Raw genomic sequence first — 27,091 nt, forward strand, 5'->3', positions numbered from 1 at the left:
GATAATTGGAGGAGGTGGTGGTGGTGGTAATCGGCGGCGGTGGGTGGTGGTGGTGGTTATATATATAGAGAGAGTGGTTATTGTGTTGGTTTTAAATTAAATTAGGTTAAGGATAGGTTAGTCATTTCAATGTTTTAGGACACCCCTTATAACTATAGGGAAGGTGGCCTAATAAGACCATGGTCCCTAAAAAATCATTCTTTTTTTTTTTTTCTGTCAAACGTTACTTCAGTGTTACCTGACTTGCTGTAATAAATAACATCACACCCACCTCTGGGCCTAAACATGTCCAGTACTTCCATTCATATTCAGATCAAGCGAGTCAACAATGCACAACCTCTACAAAATTGTAAGATTATTAAAAAAACAGAAAGAGTTGAAAATGTCCAATTGCCTAAAAATGTTAATGAGTTGAAAAGGCTACAGGCTTAAATAGCCAAAAAGTGGACCAGAACCAAGCTGAAGTAAATGAATTCAGCAGATGTATGCCATTACTATGACATTCTATCAATCTACCACTTTTCATGCGCAATGGATGCAAAATGTGGAACAGGGACCAAGAACCCTCAAGCAGTTCATAAGAACTCACAAGCATGCAACAAAAAAGGTCCATTTTTTCAAGCGTAGTACCATTGATTCTAAATCGAGATACATAAAAAGAACTCAGAATAGATGCTATATCTTAATAACTCTGACAGGACACAGACAATAACAAAGAGAGTGGGATCTAGAAGGTTAAATTGTTTAGTCTCTTAACTAGGACAATCAAATTCGTCCAATTGTGTTTTAAAATATCTTAACTCTGGAAAATGTCAGAAGTTTTGTTCTGGTATTCAAGGACTGTGAAGCTCAAATGGATTTTCCAAATCTGCAAGGAGAAACCTACTAGAAAACACAAATGTCATAGTACCTTATAGATCCCAAGGAAATGAACACAATATAAGAATTGCTTTTACATGCACTACTTACTCCACCCAGAAAGACACAAGTACAGTACATGGGAATAGCAACTGCAGTTAATATTCCGCCTAAAGAAAGATTATGCCACCAGCTCAACTCCGAGAAAGCTGGCTGATCATAGTTACAAGGAAATAAATGAACCTAAATATTTAAAGACTGATGACTTAAGGGGGTACTGGAGTCCAACTACATTTCGTTTCATTAAACAATCCAGTAAAATATCCATAAAAGTGCAGTAAGATAACACAAGCATAGTGGTAAGTGGCTAGAAATGCAAAAGTGAAAGTATCATCTAATATTACTACATTAGACAGTAGACAAATTCTTAAACGCTTCTAGTCTCCGGACAAGATTGGATATTCAATTTACACACGAACATTCCAGATGTGAAACGGAAAAAGGAAGATAAAAAAGAAAAAACCCGAGAGATGGGAAAACCTTACTCAAAATGTGGTTGAACAAATAACGTAGCTTTGCTCTAATCGTCCGCCTTAAAATTTATCAAACCCAGTAACTTGGCAGAATGCCTTGTGGTTCCCATATCTTCATTTCTCCCACTACTTCCGTTCAACTCAGGAAAAACTTACTTGTCGATTACAGTATAACATTTTCAGAAGCAGCGTGACCAAACCAGTAAACCGCCCTTCCTCAAGCCTTCCTTCTTGCTTTATAATTCCTTGACTTCCCTGCCTTCCTTCTTGCTTTACAATTCCTTGAGTTCCCTGCCCCTACAAAAGTACCCGACTTAAGGGAAACCAAGCTTGGAACATAACTCTGCATGCCAAATAACTGATGAGTACCACGCATTTGTAGGGCTGCATTCCTTTTATGCTTCGGATCATACAAAAGTACACCATTAGGCACATCAACTTCCTCTCCCTGTAGCTCAAAAAGGATTTCACCCGTCTTGAAAAAATGTAAAGGCATTAAATAACTAACTCCCTTTAGACAATCATCAATGGTGACAATTTTAGTCCAATTTCCTTTATTCTCTCCAAAATCTTTCATCAACCATAACTCTAACTCATTATGAACACCATGTATGAACTCATTATGAACACCATGTATGACACAGATGAGGCAAAGCTTCTCACCAAAAACACTCACATTAAGTCCGACCTTGCCAACTAAACCATCAGGTAGTTCTATTTCATGGACACTCTCATCACAGACATTGAAAGATAATATAAAAGGACTAACTATCCACCCATCCCCATGATTGCGGGTGCGAAGTGCACTAAAATACAGAATTCCGTCAAGATGCACCCCAGGTTTTACATCATAACGTATGCCTGGTATATTTTTCCATGTATTTGTTCCTGACGTATAGATGCTACATGTTGAAAGGTACATTACATGTTCGCTGAGTTCAAACCTGACCAACTTATAATCCCCATTTTTGGAATCATAACCAAATCCATAAGAGTGTGCCTTTTCACCACCGAGCCTCGATTCAGGGCTTGATTTAGGCCTCCACTTAAATTCATCAGGCAGTGTTTGTATTTTCTTAAACTCAGTTGTAGATGGATTCCAGATACAAACATCACGCCTATTAAGTTCTAAGCAGACCAAGCCATTACATGAACCAATAATTTCAACTAATGGTTTCTGAGACTTGAATGGATAATCAATTTCAAGGGTTTTATAATCAGATAATGATAACGAAGAATCACTTCTACTGGCCATGGAATGGACTGAGCTCTTACCATCACTGTTACTACAAATTAAAAGACTAAATTTATCTCTTTCAATAGAATGATCGAGATGCTTTTGAATGAAATTAGGGCTTTTTAATAAAAAGCAAAAATTCTTGTTTACACACCTGAACCTTGCGATGGATTTCAATGGTAATCTCAAGCATATATCCAGTAAGATCCCCTCCGGAAGATGATGACGTGACATATTTGCTTCTTCTCGATGAATGATAAATGCAGAGGAGAGTCAGTGAACTTGTCTTTCGAGTTTAGGGTTTTAAAACAAGGGCGACAACACCTAAGTTTATCTCTCGGGGATATAGTACTAGCAGCATCAATTCATCTTTCGACTTGACAACAGCTATCGCGAATAAGAGGGCATTTCTTATGGGCCGCTTTGCAAATTTCTTCACTCGGCGAGCTACGTACATGGGCCAAGTGGATTTTCCACTGCTAAATGAACTCGGCCTCTAGGGGTGTGAAACGGTGCCCAGCCCAATCACCCGCAAATTTGACATCCGCGGATCAGCGGGTGATACGGAAGGTTGCGAATTAACTACGTATTTTTTTAAAAGAACTAGTGCATGACCCGTGCCGTAACGACACGAGATATGCTAAAATTTTGTTGGTCATGTCTCTACCTTATGTGTTTTTTTATCTCACCAAATTCATTATAAACATTTTCTTCATTTTTTTTTATGTACGGAAGAGCGTATTTGCCAAGAAAAATCATTGCTTTCTAAGTTGATGTAAATAATAAGAACCATACACATCATATGCTAAAAACGATTGTTGTAGTCGCATGATTGGAAACTGCTTGGTGTGAGTAATGAGTATGATGTCACTGGACCAACTTAATCTTAGGTACTGCAGTTGTATACCCTCATTCAATGACTCAGATTTAGTAAGTATTTGATCAACTTTCATAAATAGGATCTTGCATATACAACTTGTTTGTAGTCTTTCAGTGGTGGACATACTTATAGTGCTATGGGTTTGATGATTCATGCCCCCATAGGACCGTGCATGCACTCAAACAACTTACATAACCTCTCTATTTCTGGTGGCCTCGGCTCAACACACCACACACAAATGAACAGAATACCCATCTCTCCCACCTTGTTTATTGCTTGCAAGACCTTTTTCCTTTTCTGGACATGGAAAAAGATATCTTAGTAAGCATCCTTTTCCTTTTTCAAATTCGTGCTAAGAGTTCCAGATTTACTGGGGACCTGCTCCTCCTGAGTCAGAATTCATATTCCATCATTAGACATAGTTTGGTGACTGAACTTGCTCTACGATGCAAAGGTAATTAGAGGTTTCGGGTCAATTTTGTAATGCATATTAAACTTTTGTTCCCTCAAAAGCTTAAATTTCTATATTATGTTGTGCAATAGTGTTTCCAATCGTCCCTGGCCGCATCGTAACGTAAATTAGGAGGAAGTAATTAATGCAGGTTAATTGAATATCTGTTATTTAATATCAAAACAGTAAATAATGCTAGAGTTCGATTTTTTATATCCCGTTCATATCAATGTAGTGTCACTTCAACTATAACTATTTGCTGTGTAAATCCTTCATAACTTGCTCCTCAACTGTCCCAAGTTGCTCAATACACTACGAAAAATCCCCTTCATAGCCGAGATGCAATAAGATGAGTAAGATTTGGGTATTTAACAGTTGATTAGATGTTGGGTTCAAAATCTAAGCGATCCTGAAGATCTATGTTGACTGTCAAGAGATAAATCTTGTTACAAAACTACTTCCTCTGTACAGGACATGTGACTGATGTTCTTTTCGACGCACAAATGGTTGTTTCGATTCCTTAAATCGAACTTACAGTAACGATGATTTAAGCAAGCAAATAGAAGTATCGTAAAGTTTTCGTCTTTTGCCCATAATAACAACGGTTTCATCACTCCGTAGATGATTGAACGCCACACGTGCGGGTTTTAATAGCACATCCATCTTTAACTGTGAACCGTTGGATTATATTGATCTAGGTTGAATCTATACCGCTAGTTGTCTAAGCACATCCATCACGACCTGTTTGTATTATAGAAAAAAGAAAGAAAAAAAAACCAAGACAAACGAGGAGTGGGTTTTGATGCATAAATTGAAGTATTGACATACCAAGTACATGCCCATAACTTTACCTTTGGACATGTACTTGTATAATGTCGTCCTTTCTTGCATGTACTGCATTTTCTATTTGGTTAACTCCTAACGTTTCTTTCGCTGATGCCTGCGGATCTTTGGATTTGATCGGTAAAGGTTTATTAGAGGTGGTATCAGTTAACTTTTCCCCTTGATCGCTACAACCAACCAAATCTTTACAATGCAAATCATTAGTCGAGGCGTTAACAAGAGAACAATTATGTTTTGGGTACAATATTTTTATTAGTTTCCCTTATTGCCCTACGGTGCGGGTGAATCCGCGAATTTCAAATCCCACCCGCAACCAAACCGCTAAAAGTGCGGATTTGAAAATCTCACCCCTGTCTGGCCCATATATCTTGCGGATTGGGTTTCACCCGCAATTTTGCGGACGGATACAGATGAATTCCGCGGTTCCGGACTTTTTGCTCACCCCTATCGGCGACGGATAACCGAATGTTCCATTTCCGTCCGAGTCCATTCGAATCGTTTGGATATTATCCGAGATTTTGGATAACGAATATCTTATCGGATATTCTTACTTTAAATTAACGGATACTGAAAAGACATTATCCTATAAGATAATATCTGATATCCAATACATATGTAATTTTTTTTTGAATAATATATTTAGTTGTTAACTTGGTAATATATGAAGACATAGAGATAAAAAATATTATGGAAGAATAAAAATACAACTAGTTTTGTCGGTTACAAGAAAAGCGGAGACTTTTTCAATTTAGTGTAGAAAAGATCTGAGTTTTGTCTAAATCTGATTTAATGTAATAATTTATATAGTGAAATTTTTGCATTTGATCAGAGTATTTGGTTTATGTAGTTGAATTTCCTTAAGATTTCTTTGATTTTTTTTGTAATTTATGAAATGTAAAGAAAGACTAAATTTTTTTATGTTTTATTACTATGATAAAATACTATCGAATATTACCAGATATTATCGGATATCAGAAATTATTATCGGAACGGATACAAAAAATATATTTGAATATCCATCGGATACTATTGTATGTCGAATATCAGGTAATCCTTATCAGTAACGGATGCGGTAGAGACCATATCCGTTTCGTTAGGTACTGTTAACAGTTCTAGGCGACGGTAAATAAGTGCATGAGAAAGGTAATACTGCACGACCTTAAGTGAGGTGCTGACGGTTGAACTTCAGTAGCGTATGGTCTTTCCTCAGCCATTGGTGTCCATAGTCTAGTTGCCAACTACTGGTTTGCTACAGTAAATAAACTGGGCGACAATACCTATGTTTTATCTCTTGACTTGACTATAGCTATCGCGCATAAGGGCATTTATTTCCTATGGGCCGTTTTGCAAATTTCTTCATTTGAGCTACATCGATGGGCTAAGTGGATTTTCCATTATGCTAAATGAATTGGGCGATCGTAAAGAATTGCATGAGAAAGGTAATACCACACGGTCTTAAGTGAGGCGCTGATGGTTGAACTTCAGCCGTGGACGGTCTTGCCTCAACCGTTGTGTTCAAACTTGAAAAACCGGGGGTCTAACAACCACACCCAATATTTCGCTTAGCAATATGTATGGAAAACTCCAATATAATTCCAAGAGAATCAACTAGACAGTCAGACTCAATAAATGGAAATATATCCAATAGTTGTATCTCTGTTTCACAACGTAATAAGTAAATCAAACAGATAGAAATCCGCGAGCCTGATTATTATGTGAAACAACTTGAATGGTACCAAAGACGAATGTTAAAGTGTCAATCAATATAATCAATAACCAAAGGTTGGATTCACAAATGATTGAACTTACGCACAACCTGTGATATTTCAATTATATAAACAAATATAATGCAGAGAAGAAATAACACAGACACCAAATTTTTTGTAAAACGAGGAAACCACAAATGCAAAAAGACCCCGAGACCTAGTCCAAATTTGAACACCACACTGTATTAAGCCGCTACATACACTATACTCCAAGTTAACTTCGGACTGGAATGTAGTTGAGCCCTAACCAATCTCACACTGATCAAGGTACAGTTGCGCTCCTTATGTATCTGAATCCCAGCAAGACTCTACGCACTTGATTCCCTTAGCCGATCTCACTCACAACTAAGAGTTGCTACGACCCAAAGTCGAAGACTTGATAAACCAATCTGTCTCACATAGAAAAGTCTATCGTATAGATAAATTTGTCTCCCACAGATAAACCTACGAGTTTTGTTCCGTTTTTGATAAATCAAGGTGAACATGAACCAATTGATATATCAGACTTATATTACCGAACAACAGCCTAGAAATATCGATCACCTCACAATGATCTTAATCGTATGGTAGCAAAACAAGATATTGGGGAATCACAAACGATGATACGAAGATGTTTGTGACTACTTTTTATCTTGCCTATCTGAGATTAAATCTCGAGCAAATCTTAGAGAAGATAGTACTCAATACGATAGAAAACAGCAAGATCAGAACACGCAACTACAAAGAAAATAGTTGGGTCTGGCTTCACAATCCCAATGAATTCTTCATATCGTTAACCTACATGGTTTCTTCAAAAACCTAAGGTTGAAGGAGAATCGGCTCTAGTCGCAACTAGTATCACACAGGAGGTGTGGGGATTAGGCTTCCCAATTGCTAGAGTTCTCCTTTATATAGTCTTCAAATCAGGGTTCGCAATCAGTGTTACCTTAGTAACAAAGCATTCAATATTCACCGTTAGATGAAAACCTGATTAGACTCAAGCTAATATCTACAACCACTAGATCGAACTTAGCGTGTTACACACAAGTGGAAAGTGACTTTATTTAGATATGAGTAACCGTACCTAAACGTGTGCACCTTTTGTGACTCAATAATAGTTAACCGAGGTTAGCCATATGAACACTTTCATATCAATCATATTCATCTTAACCATAACTAGTTCAAATAACTCAAATGAAACTAGTTTTAGAGTTGTTCAATTGTTTATATTCTCATAGAAGTATACAAGACACAATTGAAACAAAATCGATTTTGATTCACACGAATCAAGTCATGAACATTATATTCACAGTTTGCAAAAAATTGCATTCCTTATTATATAAATGTATTAGTTCATGAACAAACCGATTTTAGAACATTATCCACTTAGGTATGCATACAGGTACATGTACCTAAATGGACGGACTAAGTTTGGCTTCGCAAGAACGCGAACTATCTTCCAAACTCAGCAGAAATTCCCGGAACAGAACCTCACGCCAGTACGCGTACCATTATGCGTACAAGGTTCCCGGACTTTCACAAAACCAACCAGTACACATATGGGTATGCATACCATGGTTCCCATACTTGGATTACATATATGCAAGTACGCATACTATGCTTATATCCAATTGTTCTAAACTCTCATTTGAACCATTGAAACATTCTCGGAAGACCACAATAGGTGTCTCACACAAATTATTAGCTTCAAAGAAATTTTCAAGTGATCGAATGATCAATACAAAACATTCTGAGTTTACATCAAATGACTATCTCACATAAATCATGTAAGATGTTACCGGGTGATTTTCACATGATCATCTTTTGACTTTCGTCAAGAATATAATATGAACTTAATTAAAGCGAAAGCTTACCAATACATATTTCGAGAAATATGTAAGCGAGTTAAACTCAACCCGAAATATCAAATGTGTATAATTGAAGTCTATATAGCTATACGACTTTTGTCTCAAATAGGAGATAGAGTATATAGACTTTTGAGTGATAGATGAGTTCAAGTCTCCACATACCTTTTGTTGATGAAATTCCAAAAGCTCCCCTTAGTAGTCCTTCGTCTTCAATCTATGAACGCCGTGAATTCTAATGCTCAACTACACTTTCTATCCTAATCGGAGACTTAGCTATAAGTAGACTAGAAATCAAGACTTATAGTTTTGGAAACTAAACTTGACAACAAGCTTGAGATATAAATGCTTGCGAGTTCGACCGAGCAATGCTCTAACAATCTTCCCATTTGTCAATTTTAGTGACAAAAATATCAATACATATGGAATACATAATAAATAGACTTTGCATCTCTCATTCCAAATGCTTGATTTCCTTGGTTCTTCAACATTACTCGAAATCTTCGTTACTTCCAAGCAATCTAGTGATTCTGAATGTGTTCAGCTCAACATCATAGTTGTTGAAGATACGTAGCCATAATAATGAGAAAACAGTTGCTCTCAATCATTGTTATACAGTGTCATAGTATTATTACGCAACATCAAAGTCCAATTGTATCACAACTTTGACAACAATACTATAGTGATATGTATCACTCCCCCTTAGTCAATACTTCATCTCGCATGAAAACCACTCCCCCTTACATAATGATACGTAAACCATACATATTTTTAGTGTGACTACACATTAATTCTCTCTTTTTTTAAATAAAATTGGCAAAGGTACGAAAACTAGTGGGATCCTAATGAAATCTCCATAGAGATACTTCATGACCAAAAGAGAACAACATATCAACTTTGTTTAGATGCAATCATATAGCCAAAACTAAATGCATTTATCAAGGAGTTTATAAAGATACAAGATAACTCCTACAATATTCCACATCAGCAGTCTCTACAAAGATTTGGCAATTAAGCACAAGTTCAATTAAGAACTCTTCCCCATAAAATGTCATTCTCGAAAGAACAACAAGAGCGATGTTACCTTCACAAGAAAAAGAAGGATTTCGTTGGACATTAACAAATCACATGAAACATGAATTTGTATCCAAAATACTCAATTAAATTAACCACAAGAGAACCCATGATTAATTCAATTGGAAATGCTCACATAAGAGAAGTTACGGAACCGCACAATATTTACACAAAGATGTGGATCAGGGAAAGACCTATACTGCGGAATATTCAAAGATTTATTCTATAGACTTAATCTTTGTAGACAAAAGTTCATCCTATCTTCCATCAATATTTGCATAATGACACGATAGGCTTAACTTTTGTTTGTCAAAAGTTCATTCAATCTTTTATTAATATTTGCATAATGACATATGAAAGACTTAACTTTTGACATATATGGGAAACTCATAGTTCACGGTCGCAAACACACATATCCAAAAACAAGTTGCAATATATGAAACCATAAAGATTAATACTGCAAAATCATCTTCCAAATAAACTTTAGAATTTAAATAAATAAATTTAAAAACATTGTAAGATGAAAATCGTTGGAAATAGCTATGTGTACTCACAATAATGGCTATTCCAAACCCTAGTTATCCTTCTTAAAACACAAGAATAAATTTCCATAAGAAGTTTCCTAGACAAAATAAAAATCAACAAAAAACAAAAGACTCCTAAACCAACAAAACCGATCATGAACGACAATCAAAGACCACTTTCGGAATCACCACGAGTCTTGAGTCCTTTGAGATTGTGATTGAAAACATCCACTGCTTCTTCAGAGAAGGTATTCTCATTGAGAAGATATTTAATATGTGTCTTCATGAGAACAAGGTCCGAATTAACCCTTTTCAACTCAGTTCTCAACACATCAAGACCCTTCATAGTCTCAACGAGTTGCAGTTTTGTTCCCTCAAAGTATTTAAGAAAATCATGAACCACTTCAGAAGAAACCATATCCTCATTCTCAACATCCTGATGAGTATAGGCATAATAGCATGAGGCATTAGGATTTTGATCATTATCTTATACTAGGGATCTTTTCTTCCTCCCTTTTGACTCGAAACCAATTCCTTTATCAAGAAAACCTCTTGCAAAACCATTAGAGCGGGAAGATGAAGATATTCTTGGCAAACGACAATAACGTAGAGTACGCGTACGCGACTCAATAGGTTCGGTATTCAAATGCTTTCAAGGAAAGGTAACTTTTAGGATTTCCAAAGACGGTTAGTGAACAAGTAAATGGGTACCGGTACGAACATTATCCTAACCCAACCAAAGACAAAACCAAAACAAAATGTTCCTTAAAACTTTCCTTTCACAAGAAAATTGGCTCAATAAATTTTATATCTCAAAAGAAAAGAAATTTAGAGCACATGAATAGTAGGAACATAATTGGAATGAAGACTTCTTCGAGAGAGAATAAAAATAAAAAAAATTAAGAAAATTCTTGAGATACAGACAATACTAAGGTAATGCAGTCTGTGGACATTAGTTTTGTTATGGACGATAAGAAAATAGCTCAACTAATCAGATTACATTTTTTCTAAAAGTATACCCGATTATTAACACGTCTTACTCAACCTGATTTTTATGAGTAAGCATTCAACCCTTGTGATTAATTAGCACAAGTATGAGCCTTAAGCACACTAAATGAATGGTGGTCACGCTTGAGTCCTTTTTTTCTTCTTCCAATTCTAGGAAAGAATCCTTTTTGATGTGAAAAGTTATCATTAAACTTGCTGTCATCAAAATACGAGACAGAGTTCGATTCTTTACCATAAGAAGTTTGTTCGGAGGATTATGACAACATGTTGGTCAGATCCTTGTATCCTTCAATTATCAAATTAAGGTTGTCCTTCATATCTCCATTATTTCTTCTATCTACATGAACCTTTTTCACATCTTGAACATCATTCTTCTCAACAAGTTGAGAGGGACCATTCTGAAATCTCCTAGACCCAATTGTATTAAAACTACAATTCGTCCGAACATTCAGTGAGCAAATTGAACTGACTTTCCTGGAAGAATTCACAGGGTGAGTACTAAGACCAATAGGTTTAGACATCCGAATGTCAGTTACACCTTTGAGAACTAAATTTAAGGTGTGCTGAAGTCGCACAATAGAATTGTCATTCAACCTTGATTTGCTTTTCCGTTCGATATGTCCTTTTGAATCACAAAAGAGACACACTTTCTGATCACCTAGAGATAAGTGATTAGAGTGAACAGACTTAACGAAATTGTTAGAAGATTTCTTCCTTCCAAGTGATGTGAAGTTTCCTTGATTAGAGGAAGATAGAAACACATCTTTCCCAATTGGAAGGGTTTGCAACTTAGCTTCTGGAACTGAATTTGCACTTGGGTCAGAAGTGATTGGTATAGTGGACTCTTTAGAACATCCTTGAATAGAGAGTTTACTCAAAAGAGGTTCAATTTCCAAAGCATCCTTTTTGAGATCCTCCCCGAGCAAGGTTCGTGAGAAACAAACTTCGGCGTTTTTCTCTCTAAAAGCCTTTGATTTAGAGTCACAATCTTTTACTATACCGATAAGATCATTGACATTGTTTTTCAACCGATTGATTCTATCATCCTGGATTCTAACAAGGTTTAGAATTAGTACACTCTCCCTGGCTGCTTACCTTTCATTAAAAGAGTCGAACTCGTTCGAAAGGTAATTGGGGTAACCATTGTCAGTGCAAGTCTGTTTCATTGGAACAATGAGTTCATCTATATTTGAGATTGACAAATCTTTCTCTTTAATAGATTTCATTGAAACAGAACTTTTGTTCCTGGTGATGCGATTTTCCGAGATAACATTATTGTCCATAGAGTCATATAGCTACAAACACAGACTTATAAGGTCTTTAAACGTGTTTTCCTGCTCTGATACCAATTGAAAAAGCGTGGGTCTAACAACCACACCCAAAATTTCGCTTAGCAATCTGTATGGACAACTCTAATATAATTCCAAGAGAATCAACTAGACAGTCAAACTCAATCAATGGAAATATATCCAAGAGTTGTATCTCTGTTTCACAATGTAATAAAAAAATCAAACAGATAGAAACCCGCGAGCCTGATTATTATGTGAAACAACTTGAATGGTACCAAAGACCAATGTTTAAGTGTCAATCAATATAATCAACAACCAAAGGTTGGATTCACAAATGATTGAACTTACACACAACTTGTGATATTTCAATTATATAAACAAATATAATACGGAAAATAAATAATACACACACCAGAAATTTTGTTAACGAGGAAACCGCAAATTCAGAAAAACCCCGGGACCTAGCCCAGATTTGAACACCATACTGTATTAATCCACTAAAGACACTAGCCTACTCTAAGTTAACTTCAGACTGGAATGTAGTTGAGCCCTAACCAATCTCACATTGATCAAGGTACAATTGCGCTCCTTACGTATATGAATCCCGGAAGGACTTTACGCACTTGATTCCCTTAGCTGATCTCACCCACAACTAAGAGTTGCTACGACCCAAAGTTGAAGACTTGATAAATCAATTTTTCTCACACAGAAAAGTCTATTGTATAGATAAATCTGTCTCCCACAGGTAAACCTATGAGTTTTCTTCCGTCTTTTGATCAATCAAGGTGAACAGGAACCAATTGATATACCAGACTTATATTCCCGAAGAACAGCCTAGAAATATCGATCACCTCACAATGATCTTAATTGTATGGTAGCGAAACAAGATATTGTGGAATCACAAACGATGAGATGAAGATGTTTGTGACTACTTTTTATCTTGCCTATCTGAGATTAAATCTCGAGCAAATCTTAGAGAAGATAGTACTCAATACGATAGAAAACAATAAGATCAGAACACGCAAGCACAAAGAAAATAGTTGGGTCTGGATTCACAATCCCAATGAAGTTTTCAAGTCGTTAACCTACATGGTTTCGTCAAAAACCTAAGGTTAAAGGAGAATCGACTCTAGTCGCAACTAGTATCACACAGGAGGTATGGGAATTAGGTTTCCCAGTTGCTAGAGTTCTCCTTTATATAGTCTTAAAATCAGGTTTGCAATCAATGTTACCTTGGTAACAAAGCATTCAATATTCACCGTTAGATAAAAATCTGATTAGACTCAAGCTAATATCTTTCAAATGTTAGATCGAACATAGCTTGTTACAGACAAAGGAAAAGTGACTTCATTTAGATATGAGTAACCGTACCTAAACGTGTGCACCTTTGTTGGCTCAACAATGGTTAACCGAGGTTAGCCATATGAATACTTTCATATCAACCATATTCATCTTGACAATAACTAGTTCAAATGACTCAAATGAAACTAGTTTTAGAGTTGTTCAATTGTTTATATTCTCATAGAGGTATATAAGACACAATTGAAACAAAATCGATTTTGATTCACACGAATCAAGTCATGAACATTATATCCACGATTTGCAAAAGATTGTATCCCTTATTATATAAATGTATTAGTTCATGAACAAACCGATTTTAGAACATTATCCACTTAGGTATACAAACGGGTACGCGTACCTAAATGACCAGACTAAGTTTGGGTTCGCAGTACGCGAACTGGTACATATACCTTCCAAACTCAGCAGAAATTCCCGGAACTGAACCTCACGCCAGTACGCGTACCGGTATGCGTACAAGGTTCCCGGACTTTTACAAAACCAACCAGTAGGCAAACGGGTATGCATACCATGGTTCCTATTATTCGAAACTCTCATTTCAACCATTGAAACATTATTGGAAGACGATAATAGTTGTCTCACACAAACTATTAGCTTCAAAGCAATTTTTAAGTGATTGAATGATCAATACGAAACATTCCGAGTCTACATCAAATGACAGTCTCACACGAATCATGTAAGATGTTACCAGGCGATTTTCACAAGATCATCTTTTAACTTTCATCAAGAATATAAGATGAACTTGGTTAAAGAGAAAGCTTACCAACACATATTTCAAGAAATATGTAAAGCGAGTTAAACTCAACTGGAAATATCAAATGTGTATAATTGAAGTCTATATATCTACACGACTTTTGTCTCAAATAGGAGATAGAGTAGATATACTTCTGTGTGATAGATGAGTTCAAGTCTCCACATACCTTTTGTTGATGAAGTTCCACAAGCTCCCCTTAGTAATCCTTCGTCTTCAATCTATGAACGCCGTGAAGTTTAATACGACTACACTTTCTATCCTAATCCGAGACTTAGATATAAGTACACTAGAAATCAAGACTTATAGTTTTGGCAACTAAACTTGACAACAAGCTTGAGATAGCAACGCTTGCGAGTTCGACCGACCAGTGCTCTAACAAAACTCTAGTCGCCAACTACTAGTTTGCTACAGTAAAAAAAGTAACTATATTTTTATCATTATATATTCTCATCATTTTAAACACTCGACTCACACAACTCCATTTTTTTTTTGAATATTTTCTCTAATAATTTTTTTCTAATTTTTATTCTACTGTTTGAAATTCCTCAAGAAATGTCCCAAAAAGTTAATACACTTTTTTTTGGAAACCTTATTCGAAGTTGTTATCGATAAGATATGTGCTAATTTAAAAACAAATAGAATATATCAAAAAGGGAAGAGCAGGGCAAGTCTTAGAAGATAATCCAGAAAAATGGTATGCTAAAAGACAGAGGAGACCTCAAGTTTTAAAAGTTAAGAATCGAAAGCTACAAAAACCAAAAAAAAATTGTTCAAGAGCGCGTTGAATGAAAGAAAAGTATAAAATAGAAAATAAAAAATTTGGACCAGGCAACCCCATCTTGTATTAGTAAAAAAAAAATTCTTAGCTTTTTTGGGTACCATATATTGTGAATGTAACTTAATCCCTTTAATAAATACATGCTTTAAAAAAATGGAAGAAACGTCAAATGAAGATAACCAGGAGACCAAGGATTGTAAGAGATTTTTGTTGAAGCCTTTAGTTAAGTTTTTATTATCTAAAAGATGTTATCTTGTAACAAATGAGACAGTAATGTTAATGAATTAGAAAATTTTAGAACTTAAAAAATTTGATTTCCATTACATTTAGAGTTACATTTAATTAAATTGGTCATATTTAATAGACAAAATAACGTGAAAATTAAATTGGATTCAATCCATGCACATAAATTACCAACGACAATATAATAACAATTATATTTATAACGGTCGTTCTTTGAAAATTGCCAATGGCTATATAATAATGGTTCTATTTTTCCTTATGAAATATCGAACAACGATTTTTTTCTCCAAACACAACCGACATTCTCAACCAACATCATCTACCATGTTTTCTAGAAACAAAGGGAAACAAATATCATGTGTCGAAGCCAGAGAGGTTTTCCATTGTGTTTCATGGATAACCACGTTCTGATGCAATGTCGTTGGATGCATTCGAAGTGTCCACAAAAAGGTTATTCATGCATCAGAATGTCCGTTGAATCACAACCGTAAAAGCTCAGGTATTTGCATTGTCAAGATCATAACTGTCTTGAGGAACCATATATGCTAGATGATTCTATGAAGGTTAAGTTAAAGAAGATGAAGAAAAATTATCAACACTGTGCAAAAAATTGAAACATCAATCTAAATTGAAGAAGTTACACTGCGACCACTCTGGAGATGGAGACCACCAAAACAAATATTATCCACAGAGAATTAATGCATGCTCAAAGCCAGGTTGCGAAACCTATATGCATTTCCACACTTCTAATGAAGAAGACACATATGGAAAGCACTTCCAGATATGTCCTAGGTGTTTTATGGTGGAGTTGATTGAGTAAGTCTAGGAACTAACTTACTGTGGTTTTATGTTTTAGTTGTTATGTTTATATTCATTTAATCAATGAAAGTGTCTTTGAGATATTGAGATTGATCAGAGAGAAAATTTGTGCAATCAATAAATTTTTTGTTGATATATTGAAAAATATAGATGGTTATTTAGGCTAAAAACCAAGATTGATTAGTGAGAAAAGTTGAAAAAGTATAAAAGATCGTGAACAAAATGAAGAACTTACACGAAAACAGACATGTACTGCCACTTAGCATGAGCTTCAATATTAGCTGATGGTAGATTCTTAGTTTCGTTTGGTAGATTCTACAAAACGACGATCCGACCTGCGATGTTGTATGGAGCGAAATATTGGGGGACTAAAAACCCGCACATCAGAGAACTACATGCAACAAAGATGCATATGCTGAGGTGGTCTTGCGGACATACAAGGCATGACAGAATCAAAAATGATTGTATATGCAACAAGATTGGGGTAGCACCAATCGAGTATATGCTCACTCAACATCGGCTGCGTTGTTTGGGCATCTCCAACGAAGACCACTAGATGCTCCGGTTCGCATATGATGCACCAAACATGCAGAAGAAAGGATGAAGTGTAGAGGCCGACCAAAATTGACATGGGATGAACTAATCATACGGAATTTGAGCCGGCGGGACATAGAGAAAGAGCCGGCGTTCGACAGAAGTGTGTGGAGACCAACGATCCATGTGCACGAGGTTTGTGAACGGACCTCGACTTTCTCTTTAGCAGGGCGACGTAGAATCACGAAGTTGGTCAAATGCGACCTCAACCGGCAGAACCAAGAGAAAGAGCTAGAGTTCGACAGAAACGCATGAAGAGCATCGACCTATGGGAACGAGGTGTGTGAACTGACCCTCTTCCTTTCGACTGTCTCTTTAGTGGGACTATGTAAATCGTGAACATGTATACCGCTATGGAAGAATTGTGAAGGGGGACTCCCCCGTAGCACTGCAGCTCGCAGGATTGTGAAGGTGGAATCACCCCATAGCTTTGCATCCGGGACATGGAGCAAGTAGACACATTACTTTAATGGTCGCGAATGCACAATCCCATTAAAGTGATGATTACTGCACTCTCTGTACCGAAAACGAGTCGAAGCACATAACGTGTCAATGATTTTCTCTTGTTTTTGTGCAAGTTACTTCTAAGCAGGTGAGCCGGTGTAAAAACTTCGAGCCACACTTTTATGAGATAAAAACTTTACGAGATAGTCTTTAACAAAAGGGTCGTGGAAATAAGATATGCCAAAGTAGCAGCAAAAGATATTGCACAAGGGATTTTTTGTAGTATTATCTGGTGATCATGATAGGTATGAAGACCTAAAGACAAATAGTCGAATAGTTTTACTAATTAATTAACATACTCTTCCCAATTAACACCTCGAAACTGCGCATAGGGTGTTTGTAAAAAAACCTAAATGAATGACCTTTTAGCACCGCGACGGGGACAAAGCCCCGCCATATCGAATCAATATGTAATGCGTCTGACGGAGCGGGGTGAAGCCTAGCCACACCTTCTAGAATAGAGTCTGCAATCAAGGTTTAGTGCATCTCAATGGGGTGATGTGTAGCCGGATTACATGCCAGTTTTGGTAAAAGAAAATTGTATAAAAATTACGAGAAGAAAAATATGCCCAGAAGTCTAGTACTAGTAGTACTCGTTTTAGCAAATTGTGCAAAGAATAATCGAGGTAGATAAAGAAATGAATGCCGGTTCAGGCTTCAAATGGTATCTAGATATTAGATAGAAAATTAGAAATGCTAGAAAGGATCTCACAGTGCTTAAATTTGCCTCCCACTCTCTAACCTCTTCAAGATCGCTTACCGGGTCTCAGTAACCGGCGACTGTTGTTGCTAACTGAGGTTTCAAACGCCTGAAACCTAATTAACTTAAATGGTGCATAAAATTGAACTTGGTGCTTTATATATTTTTGTCAAACGTTACTCTCAATGTTGCTAGAATCAAATTAAATCAAAATCGAGTGATGCAGTGGACATTATCACACCCAAATTTGTGTGAATAAGATCAAACACCCTGTGCCCAAACATGTCAAGTACTTTTATTCATATTCAGATCAAGTGAGTCAGCTAATCACAATCTCTACAAAATTAGAAGATATTACAAAACAGAAAGAGCCAGCAACTGCTAAAGTGTCAATGAGTTAAAAATGGTATCGGACATAGATAGCCAAATAGTGGGTCGAAACCAGGTTGAGGACCCAGACCAAGAACCCTAGAGCAGTTCTTTTTTCAAGTATGAAACAGAACAGGGCCCTTTTCTCAAGCATGGTACCATCGATTCTAAATCAAGATACACAAGAACTCAGAGTAGATGTTCTACCTTAATAACTCTGACAGGGCACAAAAAATAACAAAGAAAGGAACTAGAATGTTAAATTGTTTAGTCTTCACTTGGACAATCAAATTTTCCATTTCAGATATCTTAACTCTGGAAAATGTCAGAAGCTTTGCTCTGGTATTCAAGGACTGTGAAGCTCAAAATCGAGTTTCCAAATCTACAAGGAGAAACCTACTGGGAAACACAATCAAAATCGAGTTTCCAAATCTACAAGGAGAAACCTACTGGGAAACACAAATGTCATAGTAATTCATAGATCCCAAGGAAATGAACACAATATAAGAATTGCTTTTACATGCAATACTTACTCCACCCAGAAAGACACAAGTACAGTACATGGGAATTGCAACTGCAGTTAATATTCTGCCTAAAGAAAGATTATGCCACCAGCTCATTTCCGAGAAAGCTGGCTGATCATATTTACAAGAAAATAAATGAACCTAAATATCCAAACACGGATGAGTTAAGGGGGTACAGAAAACGCATATGTGGAGCCCAACTATATAAGAAAACAATAAACATAACCTTGAAACCAATTTCATTTCATAAGATGTTTGTAAGTTACTCATATATAGATTCCAACCTGTGATAGGATAAAATAAAAAGATTTAACTGCAATTTCAAAAAAGAATAAAAAAAGAACAAATTTCCACATCCATAAAAAGTGCAGTAAGAAAACACAAGCATAGTGGTAAGTCGGTAGAAATGCAAAAGTGACAGTATCATCTAATATTACTACAATAGACAGTGGACACATTCTTAAACGCTTATAGTCTCCGGACAAGATTGGATATTCAATTTACACACACATTCCAGATGTGAAAGGGGAAAAGGAAGATAAAAAAGAAAAAACCTGAGAGATGGGAAAACCTTACTCAAAATGCGGTTGAACAAACAATGTAGCTTTGCTCTAATCGCCCGACTTAAAAATTTACCAAACCCTGTAACTTGGCAGAATGCCTTGCGGTTCCCATATCTTCATTTCTCCCACTACTTCCGTTCTACTCAGGAAAAACTTACTTGTCGATTACAGTATAACATTTTCAGAAGCAGCGTGACCAAACCAGTAAACCGCCCTTCCTCAAGCCTTCCTTCTTGCTTTATAATTCCTTGACTTCCCTGCCTTCCTTCTTGCTTTACAATTCCTTGAGTTCCCTGCCCCCACAAAAGTACCCGACTTAAGGGAAACCAAGCTTGCAACATAACTCTTCATGCCAAATAACTCATGAGTACCACTCATTTGCAGGGCTGCATTCCTTTTATGCTTCGGATCATATAAAAGTACACCATTAGGCACATCAACTTCCTCCTCAACTTCCTCTCCCTGTAGCTCAAAAAGGATTTCACCCGTCTTGAAAAAATGTAAAGGCATTAAATAATTAACGCCCTTTAGACAATTATCAATGGTGACAATTTTAGTCCAATTTCCTTTATCCTCTCCAAAATCTTTCATCAACCATAACTCATTATGAACACCATGTATGACACAGATGAGGCAAAGCTTCTCACCAAAAACACTCACATTAAGTCCGACCTTGCCAACTAAACCATCAGGTAGTTCTATTTCATGGACACTCTCATCACAGACATTGAAAGATAATATAAAAGGACTAACTATCCACCCATCCCCATGATTGCGGGTGCGAAGTGCACTAAAATACAGAATTCCGTCAAGATGCACCCCAGGTTTTACATCATAACGTATGCCTGGTATATTTTTCCATGTATTTGTTCCTGACGTATAGATGCTACATGTTGAAAGGTACATTACATGTTCGCTGAGTTCAAACCTGACCAACTTATAATCCCCATTTTTGGAATCATAACCAAATCCATAAGAGTGTGCCTTTTCACCACCGAGCCTCGATTCAGGGCTTGATTTAGGCCTCCACTTAAATTCATCAGGCAGTGTTTGTATTTTCTTAAACTCAGTTGTAGATGGATTCCAGATACAAACATCACGCCTATTAAGTTCTAAGCAGACCAAGCCATTACATGAACCAATAATTTCAACTAATGGTTTCTGAGACTTGAATGGATAATCAATTTCAAGGGTTTTATAATCAGATAATGATAACGAAGAATCACTTCTACTGGCCATGGAATGGACTGAGCTCTTACCATCACTGTTACTACAAATTAGAAGACTAAATTTATCTCTTTCAATAGAATGATCGAGATGCTTTTGAATGAAATTAGGGCTTTTTAATAAAAAGCAAAAATTCTTGTTTACACACCTGAACCTTGCGATGGATTTCAATGGTAATCTCAAGCATATATCCAGTAAGATCCCCTCCGGAAGATGATGATGTGACATATTTGCTTCTTCTCGATGATGATAAATGCAGAGGAGAGTCAGTGAACTTGTCTTCAGATTTTAGGGTTTTAAAACAAGGGCGACAATACCTATAAGTTTTATCTCTTGACTTGATTACAGCTATCGCGCATAAGGGCATTTCCTATGGGCCGTTTTGCAAATTTCTTGATTTGGTGATACATACATGGGCTAAGTGGATTTTCCACTATGGTAAATGAACTCGGCGACCGTAAAGAAGTGCGTGAGAAGGTGTCAAGAACGTGCTTGATCTTGACTAGACTAAAAGAGTACAAAGAGTAACAGGGAAGAACACGGATAACTTAAACACTTCTACACTCAACTGAGCGCAGTCTCAGATTTTAATTTTTCATTTCTTATCTTCTCTTCACAATCATTGACTCTTAAATACCGAAGAAACCCTAACAAAACCAAACCTAACTTATTACATCCCTACACGTGTGTACATTTCACATGCCAGTAACTCAAAATAAAAACAGATAACGGTAAAAACAGGTTATCGTTTAATGATTGTTGAAACTTAAGACAAGCAGCTAAATGCTATGGGCAGCCAACTCGGGGACACGAGAATACTCCTTCTTCAGAAATCTTTTTCCTCAAAAATTGAACTTAGGAAAATGAGCTTCGACATTAGCAACATCCTCCCATGTTGCATCTTCTGACGTAGTATGGGACCATTGGATTCAAACTTGAGGGGCCATTAACCCTTGTCGAAAATCCTGTCGAAAAATCAGAGCTGCAACAGGGTTGAGCACAATCTCACCTTCTTCATCAGTCGAGAGGAGTACATGAACAGTGATGGCAGACAAACCAATTTTCTTCTTCAATTGTGAGACATGGAATACTTGATGTATTTTGGATGCAGCAGGTAGAGCCAATCTGTAAGCTACCTGACCAATTTTGTGGGTCACCTAAAAAGGTCCATAGTAACGAGATGAGAGTTTAAGATTGCTTCTGATTGTTATTGAGGATTGCATGTAAGGTTGTAGCTTGAGGAATACCTGGTCACCTACCTCAAAAGACTTATAAATTCTCTTCTTGTCAGCAAAAATCTTCATCCTTTCTTGATTTTTTGGATAATGTCTCCTTTAAGATGTCCAACATAGCTTTTCTCTCCTTCAAATAATCTTCAACAGCTGCTACTGAAGAAGTGACCTCCATAGGAAAATCTATGTGGGGAGGGTTATATCCATACAATGCAGTAAAAAGGAGTCAGGTGTTGTACAACCACTCAACAAGTGATACCCATCCGCTCCAATGCTTTGGCCTGTGACCTGAGATGCACCTTAAGTAGCCTTCCAAGTAAGTGTTCACCCTTTCAGTTTGAGCATTAGACTGTGGATGGTAAGAAGTACTCATATCAACCTTGTTACCAAAGATCTAAAAAGTTCTTGCTAGAAGCTACTAGTGAAAACTTTGTCCCTATCAGAGACAATTGAAGCTGGTAATCCATGCAGCTTGAATATATTGTGCAAGAATTCTTGAGCCACAATGAGAGCAGTGTAAGGATGAGTTAAGGCAATAAAATATGCATATTTTGTAAACCTATCAACAATTACCATGATGACATCCTTCTAATTGGACTTAGGAAGTCCTTCAATAAAATCCATAAAAATATGTTGCCAAGCCTGAGAAGGAATTGGAAGTGGTTGTAGAAGGCCAGGTGATTGAACATGCTCAGCTTTGTTTCTCTGACAAGTGTCAAAGTGGCTGACAAATATTGTAGTGTCCTTTTTAAGGCATTTCCAGTAAAAGTAGCTCTTGGCCCTTTGATAACTGCCTTGAATTCCTGAGTGACCACCTACTGCATAAGAGTGAATGAATTCTAACAGTCTCTTTCTTAACTGATGGCCTTCACCAACATAAATCCTCCTTTTGTATCTAATAATTCCATCAGTGTAAGAGTAGTTGGGAACAACAGTGGAACTGAGTAAGAGTTGAGGTATTAATGAAGTGGCTACTTGGTCATTATCATAGCCTTGAATGACTTCTTGTGCCCAAATAGGAGTGAAAAGTGCCACAGACTTGCAGCTACCTGAGTGCTCCTCATAATGGAGCCTTGAAAGTGCATCTGCAGCCTTGTTGTCAATGCCTTCCTTGTACTGGATTGTGTAGTCAAAGCCCAAAAAATTCGTTAGCCATCTTTTTTGTAATACAATAGTGATGTTTTATTCCATGAAGTATTTAATGCTTTGTTGATTTGTGTTGATGAAGAAGTGACGGCCTAAGAGGTAGTGTCTCCATATTGTAACTTCCATGACCACTGCTTGTAAATTCTTTTTCATAAGTAGATAACCCAAGATTATTTGGGCCAAGAGGTTTGCTGAAAAATGCTATGGATTTACCATCTTGCATGAGTACAACTCCAACACCATGAGAACATGCATTTGACTCTACCAAAAATGGTTTTGAAAAATCTGGCAATTCCAAAACTGGTGTAGTGTACATATTATTCTTGAGAGAATTAAATTCATCTAATGCTAAGGAAGACCAATGTAATGCATTCTTCTTTAATAAGTCAATTAGTGGTTTGAAAATTGTGCCATATCCTCTCAATAATAGCCAGTAAGGCCTAATAAGCCTCTTAATTGCTTCAAGTTGGTGGGAACTGGCCAGTTCTGCATGCATTGAATCTTTTCAGGGTGAGCTGCTACCCCTTGAGATGCAATGATGTGACCCAAGTATTGTAGTGAGGACTGAGCAAAAGTACATGTGGAAAACTTGGAAAATAGTTGATGTTGTCTTAGTAGAGTAATAACTATAGAAAGGTGGTGAATATGGTCTTGGAGGTTGGCACTATAAATTAGAATATCATCAAAGAAAATAAGGATAAATTTTCTTAGATGAGGACCAAAGACAGAATTCATTAATGTTTGAAAGGTTGCTGGTGCATTAGTTAGGCCATATGGCATGACTTTGAATTCATAATGCCCATGGTGTGTCCTAAATGCAGTTTTATGAATACCAGGAGCATGGACTCTGATTTGATAATATCATGATTTCAAATCTAGCTTAGTAAAAATTGTGGCACCATGTAATTCATCTAGCAACTCATCAATAATGGGAATAAGAAACTTATCTTTGATAGTAATGTCATTGAGCTTCCTGTAGTCAACACAGAACCCTTAAGTGTTGTCTTTTATAGGAAAAGCAAAGGGGCTCTGGTTATCTTGAATTATGCCTGTCTTCAACATTTCTTGCACCAAGGATTCTACCACTGATTTATGAATGTATGACATTTATATGACCTTAATGTAATTGGTTGAGCATTGAGTTTAAGTTGGATTTTGTGATCCAAACATCTTTGAGGGTGGTAGGTGAGTAGGTTCAGAGAAAACATCTTTGAACTCATCAATGAGGTTGTGGACTTGAGAGGGTTGTGGATATGAAAGAATTTCCCGCCAAGGCAGGTGAGTTCTTCTTAATGAACCTCTTCATAGCAGTACCACTCATGAGCATGAGGGATGGCTTGGATGTAGATCCTTGTAGAATAATAGGCTGACCATTGTGGATGAAAGAAATGGAGAGTTTAGCCAGATTAAATGTTACATCTCCTAATGTGCTAAGCCAATCTGCTCCCAAGAAAATGTCACAACCACCTAATGGGAGAAGTATTAAATCTCCAAGAAATTCATGTCCCTGCATTTGCCAATGTAAATTTTGGCATACACCAGTACTAGTAGTTCTTGCTCCATTTTCCACTATAACTAACATGTGTGTTGTGGGTTGAACTTCACAAGCAAGTTGGTTGACAAGTGCAGAATCAATGAAGCTATGAGTGCTTCATGTGTCAACCAGTACTGTGACAACTTGGCGTTTAATGAATCCTGAGATGCGAACAATATCAGAACTCATTGTGCCTGTAAGAGCATACAAGGATATTTCATGCAACTAAGGAATCTGTATTTTCATCAGTTGGAGGTGGATGAGTAGGGGCCTCTGGCTCATCTTCAGTTAGGACCATAAATAAGAGTCGTGGTCTGCATTTGTGTCCAGAAGTGTATCTGTCATCGCAATTATAGCAGAGGCCTTGAGACGTCTCTTGTCTTGTTTTTCCCTTGATAAACTCTGAACAGATGGTGGAACATACAATGATTTAGGTGGTTGGGAAGGTATTTGTGGAGGAGGAGTGACTGTATTAGAAGTATGAGTGGGTGGGCCGGTAGTGAATTTCTGTGAGGGGTGAGAGTATCTATGAAATAAGTGGTTGTGGTTGGTGGTTTAGGGGGGATAGACTTTGGAAATCGTTTATGTTGAGAGGCTAAAGCACTCTCTTGTAAACGTGCTAGATAGTAGGCTTGTGATAAGGTGGTGGGTTTTTGCATTTCGACAGATAGACGAATATCCTCCTTCAATCCACTCAAAAAACTCATAACAAAATAGTCTTCCTTATAGTGTGGGTTGTTATGAAGCATTAAGTCTTTAAGTGGTTCAAATCTCTCGTAATATGCATCTACATAGTTATTAATTTGTGATAATTTATTGAAGCAACCCACAAAATTTTCATTGGCTAGATCCACAAATCTTTCACAAAGGGAAGAAGAGAAATCAGACCAAGAGATAAAATCTTTACCAATTTGGAAGTCATGGAACCAAGATTCAGCTTTCCCTTCTAGGTGGACAGAAGCAAACCGTGTCTGTTACAGTTCTGGAAATGACTTGAGTTGAAAAAATCTTTCACATATACGTACCCAACCTCTAGGATTATCTTCATCAAATTTAGAAAAATCAATTTTAGAGGCTTTGATGTTTGGGTTTTGTTGGTGGCCTGGTAGAAAGGTATTATGAGATGGACCAGATTGGCCAGAGGATTGTGGTGTTGGAGGTGTGGGTGGTGTGGATATGATCAAATGAGTCATCAAAGCAGTAAATTGTTGTTTTCATTCCTTTGCTAAAGCAATAAGTGTGCTCATTGATTCTTGCTGATCTTTTGCTGCTGCAGCACGAGTTGTACTATCTTTGATATGTAGATCTATTAAAGTCAGCATCATCGTTGTCAGATCCTTGGTGGTAGCGTCCACTACTTTAATTGATGGACCTCCAGTCATTGTAGAATAGAAAAAATATCTTCCGGGTGATACCAATTGTCAAGAACGCGTTTGATCTTGACTAGACTAAGAGGGTACACAGAGTAACATGGAAGAACACATAGAAGTTAAACAGTTCTACACTCAAATGAGCGCAGCCTCATATTTCAATTTTTTATTTCTTATCTTCTCTCTACAATCATTGAATCTTAAATGCCGAATAAACTGTAACAAAACCAAACCTAACTTATTACATCCCTACATGTGTGTACATCTCACACGACAGTAACTCAAACTAAAAACAGATAACGGAAAAACAGGTTATGGTTTAATGATTGCTGAAACTTAAGACAGGAAGCTAAATGCTATGGGCAGCCAACTCGGGGACATGAAAAAAAGGTAATACCGCGTGGCCTTAAATGAGGCGCTGACGGTTGAACTTCAGCCGTGGCCGGTTTTACCGCAGCCGTTGGTGTTCAAAGTCTAGTTGCCAACTACTAGTTTGCTACAGTAAAAAAAGTAACTATATTTTTATCATTATATATTACCATCACTTTAAACACTCAACTTACACAATTTTTTCTTTTTTGAATATTTTATCTACTAAACTTTTTCTAATTTTTATTCTAGTGTTTTAAATTTCTCAATTGAAATGTTCCAAAAAGTTATTACATTTTTTTTTGAAGCCTTATTTGAAGTTGTTATCGATAAGATATGTGCTAATCTAAAAACAAATAGAAAAATAACAAAAAGGGAAGAGCAGGGAAAGTCTTAGAAGATGATCCAGGAAAATGTTCTACTAAAAGCCAGAGAAGAGTTCAAGGTTTAAAAGTTAAGAACCGAACGCTACAAAAACCAAGAAAAAATTGTTCAAGAACACGTTGAATGTTCAAGTTTTAAAAGTTAAGAACCGAAAGCTACAAAAACCAAGAAAAAATTGTTCAAGAACGCGTTGAATGAAAGAAACGTATTAAATGGGAAACCTATCAACAAAACATTTGGACCAGGCAACCCTATTTCTTTTCCTTGACTATGTGGGTACCACATATCAATGTGAATGTAACTTAATCACTTTAA

The 27,091-nt window shown here is 36.8% G+C and overlaps 1 protein-coding gene across 2 annotated transcripts; it reads right to left on the reverse strand.

Moving 5' to 3' along the window:
- Positions 1 to 1,236: 1,236 nt before the first annotated feature.
- Positions 1,237 to 21,325, reverse strand: LOC113349047 (F-box/kelch-repeat protein At3g06240-like). 2 transcript variants are annotated; one of them, XM_026592969.1, is made up of 2 exons: positions 20,132 to 21,325; positions 1,237 to 2,024 (listed from the first exon to the last, which is right to left on the reverse strand). In XM_026592969.1, exons 1-2 carry the CDS (start codon positions 20,967 to 20,969, stop codon positions 1,609 to 1,611), a joined length of 1,254 nt encoding a protein of 417 aa, XP_026448754.1. In that variant the 5' UTR covers positions 20,970 to 21,325; the 3' UTR covers positions 1,237 to 1,608. The 2 variants fall into 2 exon arrangements, with proteins under 2 accessions (XP_026448754.1, XP_026448755.1); XM_026592970.1 differs by lacking the exon at positions 20,132 to 21,325 and having other exon boundaries at positions 1,237 to 1,977; positions 2,008 to 2,983.
- Positions 21,326 to 27,091: the final 5,766 nt, after the last annotated feature.

The sequence above is a fragment of the Papaver somniferum genome, chromosome 2 (genome assembly GCF_003573695.1).
Source record: "Papaver somniferum cultivar HN1 chromosome 2, ASM357369v1, whole genome shotgun sequence".
NCBI classification, from domain to species: Eukaryota; Viridiplantae; Streptophyta; class Magnoliopsida; order Ranunculales; family Papaveraceae; genus Papaver; species Papaver somniferum.